At 48.2% G+C, this 5,529-nt stretch overlaps 1 protein-coding gene across 1 annotated transcript; it reads right to left on the bottom strand.

Moving 5' to 3' along the window:
* Positions 1–1,384: 1,384 nt before the first annotated feature.
* On the bottom strand, positions 1,385–5,085 carry LOC110216894 (uncharacterized). The gene is given in 2 exon segments (XM_020998939.2): positions 1,385–2,265; positions 2,268–5,085. Coding segments are annotated over 2 exon segments (2,343 nt in total). The 5' UTR covers positions 4,159–5,085; the 3' UTR covers positions 1,385–1,813.
* Between the last annotated feature and the right edge of the window lie 444 nt (positions 5,086–5,529).

Here is a 5,529-nt window from a genome sequence, read left to right as displayed (position 1 = left end):
TTCTTTTTCCCCAGGGGTCCTTCAAAGCTGAGGACAGAGTGTCTGGTAGGGTGAGGGGTGGGGTATCTGTGCCTATTCTGAGGAAAGAGTTGCAAGCATGTTCCTCCCTCTGCGATTATGACCGGGGCACACTACCCTCTCACAAAAGAACCTTTGAAATCTCGCACTGACTGGCCTGGAGTTTTTGGAGCATAAGATAGAACACCTCTGCTTCTGCTCTCTGCCACCCCAATCTTTGATATTTACCATTTACCCCTTCACTCAGTGTTATTCACATTCATAGGATCATAGATTCAGAACTGGAATAGATCTTAGAAGTCATTGAATCCAGCATTACAGATGAGAGAATGGTGGTTAAGTGATTTTCCCAGGGTTACACAGATAATAAGTGAGTGAGGCTGGATTGGAACCCAGGTCTTCCTGATTCCGTACTCTGGTATTTTTAGCCTCAATTCCCTCATATTTGCTCACACTCTGATATTTGCCCCAATTTCTTGCCTTTTTTATGTCCCTTGTTATTTTTTCCATCCCCTGGTATTTACCAGTTCTATGTTACCTCATTTACTCTTATTTACTCCTCATGTCTTAATATTTACCCCTATTCTCTGCTCTTTGCTCCTAGTCTAATATTTTGGGTTTTGGCATTTTTTTAATCCAACTTTTTGACATTTGTGCCTTTTTTCTCATATTTGACCCCATTCCTCAGTATTTGAACAAGATTACCTTGCATTTAAACCCTCCCCCCATTCCCTGGTATTTGCTCCCATATTATGCTACTTGCCCTATTTTCTAGTTCCTTCCTTTGGTATTTATTTACTTCCATATCTGATTTTTCACTTCCATCTCCTACACACTGGAAAAATGTCTCTAAGGTATGCTGCTTGTAGGAGAAGCCACACTCACCCCCCTGTGCCCCATGTCTCCCTCTTATCCCTGCTGGACATTCCTTAACAAGGAAGGATCCTTTCTGATTTATAGCTTCCTGGTCAATGGAGTCTTCCATGGTGCTGAATGAACCTATGGCAGAAGTCCTGCAGGAGAAAAGGGAAAGAGGCTAGGGCCTAGTCCCTTGGCTGGCTGGTTGGATTCTGGGTTGGGTGTTACGAGAGTGCATCCATTTTCTCTGGATCTGGAGGGGTGAAAGTCTCAGGGACCACCTCCGCACTCCCCCCCACTCCAACCACAATCCTGCATGCCATCAAAAAGGAAGGATCCTCTCCCTCTGTCCCCACCCCCCAGCTATGAGTCATTTGGAATGCTGTGTGGGTTATTACTTTGTGTTTGAAATCTCCATGGCAACCAGCTGGCAATCAAGGGTAATTGTGCTGGTCGCCTGGGCAACCGGGGCAAATCCCAGAGAAGAAGCAGCTCCTTGGGCCCCCAAGGTTCGGGACAGTTGTCCTTTATAGAGGGGAAGAAGACAGATTGACATTTCTTGGGGTACCACTATCTTTGTGATCCCAGAATCAGGAGCTATAGGGGAAACTCAGCCTGCTTAGGCTAGGCTAGACACTAGGTTTGTTGGTGGGAGCTTATATTTTCCTCTCATATCTAGTGGGGATTGAAGGATCTTTGACTCTAGATAGAGAGGATGGAGTGGAGTGGGGAAGGCTGATTGCGTCACCAAGCGAGATAGGGAAAGGAAGAGAAGATCCCCTATTCAGCAAGGTTGGAGCATTTAGTATCAGGGACATGGCATTATGTCTCTTGAAGCCTCCCTACCTCATCTCAACTGGAATCCTATGACCCCAACAGATATCAGAGACCCAGAGCCCTCTCTGACTTCCAGAGTAACTTTATACTTCCAGGACTATTACAGATGGTACTTATAGATGGCCCACGGGCCCTCTTCCTCATATTCCCCACGGCTCAACCACAGAGTCTGGAAGGAATCAAGGGAGGCGATGATGGAGCCACCTAGCCAGGCAGCCATGGCACGGTGAGGCAAGGATAAGACTGTGGCTGTGGGCCCCAGATCCTGCTGGACCCTCTCAGAGAAGCCATTCAGCAGGGTGGTCCCACCTTCCAGAACTACATTAGCTAACAGCTGTTCCTGCAAGTGCTGCTCCAGCTGGCTAATGCTAATCTGGGCCAGCTGGGGTAGACTGGGCTGATCGAGGCCCAGGATGTCCGGTTTAAACAAGACCTCAGGGCAGCGGAACCGTTCAGACCCAAGGGAGAGAACATGCTTGTCTGGGAGGACAAAGTCAAGCCGAAACTTGTCCTCTATTTCCCTGGGTTCAGAGACCATGTCAAGGGTCACAAACAGCAGGTCTCCTTCATGTGAGTTAGCACCTCAGCCTTGGGCAATGGCTGCCCGCCAGCCAAAAGCAGCTGGGAGAGGTATTCGGAGAGGTCTTTCCCAGCCACATCCAGACGGTAGACATTCAGTGGTGCCAGTTCGCCTGTGATGATGGGAGCCACGTAGGAAGTGCCATGCCCACTACCTATGACCAGTCCTGTGATGCGGCCATAGGCATAGAGGGTGAGTAATGCCTGATGGACAGTTTGCATGGCAGGCACCCCAAAGCCTTCAAATAGGAGCTCAACGACCTTCTCACGATTGGTACGGGGAGAGACTGGTGAATCAGCCACCAGTACAGCCAATTCCTCAGGTGCCACGCATAATTTGCTGTAAAAGATATGGCTCCAGAGGGCTTCTAGGGCATCCCAGTCAGTAACCACACCACGGATCAGCGTAGAACAAGCTGACTCTATGTCCTCTGTGATATAGTAGGGTGTTTTGTCCCCTTTGGGGTTTCGGTGTATCCCCACCCGAGTAGGCACTATGACGCGTGTATGATCCTCGCCTGCCAGACCACACTTGCTGTAACCTGTTCCTGTGTCTATCACCACGGCAGCCAGGCTTTTGTAGAGGTCTGTTGTATGGGAGGAGGTCATTTGGGCAGGGGGATGCTCTTGGAAATCAGCACCTGAAGCCAGCTCAGAACAGGGTCCTCTGAATGATTCAAAGTGGTTGGTCATTGTATGGTTTTCACTTAAGTCAGTGAGGGAATACTTGGTACAATTATACCCCTTGTCCACCAGAGCCATGGGCAATGTCTTATAAGTGACCTCAGGGTAGTAATAGGTGCCAATGGACAGGTTCTTATCCGAGGATTTTCTGTAGCTGGCACTGCTGGCTCTACCCCGTGAAGTCTTGGTGTTAGTATTCTCGCTTGTCACACCCTGACTCATCCCATCCTTTCCAGAACAGACATGGGTTTTTGGTAAGAGGGTCATCCTTAGTACACCTCCATGGGCGGTCAGAGGCACAGATATACTTTTGTTTTGCATTGACAGTTGGGTAGAGCCTGTGCTGGTAGTCACTGTAGTTGTACCTAACTCCTTGTGGAAGAGGGGAACACGTTGGAGAGACTCGGTGTTTTTTCTGGGGACTTCAGCTGTATTAGAAACACCCCCTATCATACTGCTGTCATAGGAGTGGACAGTGAACCCTTTGTCTTTGGTTGAGACATAGGAGGTTGATTCCTCGGATTGGCTTTTGAGTGTGGTACCTTTGTTGTGCTCCATGGTCACTGACCTCTTGGAGATGTTTGATGAGGAGTAAGTTTGTGGGGCCAAGAAGGAGAGTGTAGGATTCCCCTTGTCTGATGTTGCCCAGGGACAGCAGGTTTCCTTCTGGTAGGTTAGAATACTTTGTCCAACAAAGTAGGGTGGCTCCAGGGGTATGTGACCACTAAGCAGTCCAATTTTTGTGGGCACAAGAGTAATAGACCTGCCCTTCTCTTCCAGATTTGCATTGCTGTTCCTTGTCACTGACTTTGTGATTTCCCTGTCCGTGACCTTAGATGTCTGGGAGGGACCAGGGAGGGTGGCCCAGGGTTGGACCTTGCTAGGAAGCTCAACCTGCTGGGACTCAATGGTCAGGGTGGTGGGAGATCGGGAGCAGACCACATTGTCTGTGACATAAATGGGCCGTGCCTCTAGAGTAAGGCTCTTGAGGTTGTCCTTGCAGTGACTCTCCCTATGAAATTTAGTTCCTTCACACACAACTCCAAATTTGGTCTGATAAGTGCATATATCTATCATCATGCTCTCCTTGTCTGGCTGGCAGGAGCCCAGGGCATGGGGAACCTGAAATTTAGGGAGCTGCCTAGAGCAGAGCTTTTGGCCATCCATGCTGCATGTAGCCATGGGGTAACTGGAGACTTTTTTTGTCTCTGATGTAGATGGCCTGGTTCTCAGGGTTGGAGCCCTTTATGAATTCTTCATTAGTAGATACCATGCAAAGGTCTATGTCTTTGCTGTCCACCCCAGCCTTGGTGGGGATGATGGCAAAAATAACTTTTGGGGTCAGATTTTGGGAGTAAGTGGAACTTGGATTTTTGAGGTTGGATTTCTTGATGGTTTGGCTCCACTGGAGAAAAGGTTGTACTTGGGACCAGAATATATGGTAATCACTCTCTCCCTAAAGTGGTCTGGGGGATCTTTAGGGATGGGTATCCTGTTTTGGACACTGTCATGGGCAATGTCACAAACACCACTGGAGGCACCGTCATAGGCACTACCATGGATACCAGTGACATTGGTATGGGTACTATGGGCACTTTCATGGACAACATAGGCACTGTCACATTCACCATCAAAATGGCCTGCCTCTCCAAGTGTTGCCTGTGTCAACTGGATGGAACCGACTCTAACCTGTTATTCTGATTACTCTTTAACCGGTAGAAGAAAGTTTGGTTTGTGCTAGGACTGGCAATGTTTAACCTTAGGCTCCCAGTCTGACCTTGAATGAGTACCCCCTGAATGAGTGAGGCAGAATTGAACTGTCTATTGTCTCCAACAACATTGACCTGTCTTTCACGGCCTGAGTTGACTTGTATTCCAGCCAGTAAAGATGCTGCCTAGCTCCTTGATTTCTTCACCCTTCATAGGAAAGCTCTTAGGAGCAACTGCTTGTATATATTGCTGCTGGTTTTGATCCTAGTAGGTTTCACTTGGTTAGAATGGGCATAATAGTGGTAGCAGTTTTATATGGATGTGGCTGGGTGTGAATTCTTTGTAGAGGCCTCTTAAACAGATGTCCAGGTGCAAAACTGGTCCTGACTTTCCTGCCTACATTAGCAGACCCTCATGCTCGTGGGTCCACCCTGCCCATTGACTCTAAGCTAGTATTTTTCAGTGCTCTCTAAAGTAGCTTCAGCTTCCACCCTGCCCCTATCAAGTTTAGGCCCAGTTTGGGTCATTGCCCCACATATCTGGTCCCAGTAGCCACTCCTAGGCTGCCACCAGGGGCTGGGGGAGTAGGCTTTAGCTCTCTGTATAGACTCCAGAATGGGGCCTGCAGACCTACAATTACAAGGATAAGTGCCTGGGCTGTGGCCACCTTAGGCTACTCTCCACAACACTGGGGATTCAGGAAAAAGGGCTTGGTTCTTGGTGATGGGGAATGCTTTCTTGATAGATTCCATAGCTCTTGCAGTCTGTCATCTTATTTTTTAAAAATAGTAGTTTGGTTTTTTCCCAATTACATGTAATTTTATTTTTTTCCCTAATTGCATA

This window comes from Phascolarctos cinereus, unplaced genomic scaffold (assembly GCF_003287225.1).
Source record: "Phascolarctos cinereus isolate Bilbo 61053 unplaced genomic scaffold, phaCin_HiC Scaffold_4;HRSCAF=312, whole genome shotgun sequence".
NCBI classification, from domain to species: Eukaryota; Metazoa; Chordata; class Mammalia; order Diprotodontia; family Phascolarctidae; genus Phascolarctos; species Phascolarctos cinereus.
Note: the sequence above shows the minus strand (reverse complement) of the source record. Positions and strands in the feature narration are given on the sequence as shown.